Genomic DNA, 926 nt, shown 5'->3' with positions numbered 1-926 from the left:
CCTTGAAGCATTCCATAGTGATCCTTTTGGACAAGGACGAGCAAAGGAACCAATCCATTAACAAGCTCAAACAAGACTGTGGAGGAAGGCTGCAGAAAGTCCACCTAGACAATCAGGATCTCCTCGATTATGAGATTAAAGAGCTCATAAACAAGATGAGAACAATTGTAAGCAACAACAAACAAAGCCATCTAAACTTCTCAGAGGGACTTGAACCCTGTACAACATCTGAGCCCTTTCAACCCCCTCTGAACATAGTGCTGTGTGGCAGACATGGAATTTGGAAGACTTCAGTTGCCGATGTGATAATGAAAAAGAGCAAACTTCCCCAAACCCATGACACGACACATGACAAGAGAGAAGCAGAAGTGTCCGGACGTCTGGTGTCTCTCATCGAGATGTCTGCCTTGTATGGGAGCAGCCCTGAAGTCACTAAAAGGAACACACAAGCCTCTGTATCTCTCTGGAATCCTGAAGGTGTCCATGCCTTCGTCATGGTCCTACCTGTGAAAAGCCTAAACGATAAGGACAAGAAGGAGCTGGAGGTTCTCCAGGAAACCTTCAGCTCTCGAGTCAAGGACTTCACCATTGTTCTTTTTGCTGTAGAGTCAGACCCCACAGATCCAGAGGTGGTTAGCTTCATGAAAGAAAACATAACGATCCAGGAGCTCTGTCAGAGCTGGGCAGGTCAGTACATGGTCTTCAACGTCAAGGACAAACAACAGGTTTCTGCTTTACTCCGCCTTGTGGAGAAGATGACGGCTGTGGGATCTCAGTCTTTCAGAAGAGAAATGATGGTAAAACCTCGACCAAGTCCACCCAAAAACCCCTGGGTGACAACAACTGATGGAAAATCGAAGCTTGAACCTCTGAGGATAGTAATGGTTGGGAAGACGGGCTGCGGGAAGAGCGCAACTGCAAACACG

At 47.1% G+C, this 926-nt stretch overlaps 1 protein-coding gene across 1 annotated transcript; it reads left to right on the top strand.

Annotated features, from left to right (window-relative positions):
* Positions 1–308: 308 nt before the first annotated feature.
* LOC118598439 (GTPase IMAP family member 8-like) lies at positions 309–911 on the top strand (the record flags this gene model as incomplete). The annotated part of the gene is made up of 1 exon (XM_036211108.1): positions 309–911. A coding segment is annotated over exon 1 (603 nt), but the record flags the coding sequence as incomplete, so codon positions are not given.
* Positions 912–926: the final 15 nt, after the last annotated feature.

The sequence above is a fragment of the Oryzias melastigma genome, unplaced genomic scaffold (assembly GCF_002922805.2).
Source record: "Oryzias melastigma strain HK-1 unplaced genomic scaffold, ASM292280v2 sc00562, whole genome shotgun sequence".
Classification (NCBI taxonomy): Eukaryota; Metazoa; Chordata; class Actinopteri; order Beloniformes; family Adrianichthyidae; genus Oryzias; species Oryzias melastigma.
Note: the sequence above shows the minus strand (reverse complement) of the source record. Positions and strands in the feature narration are given on the sequence as shown.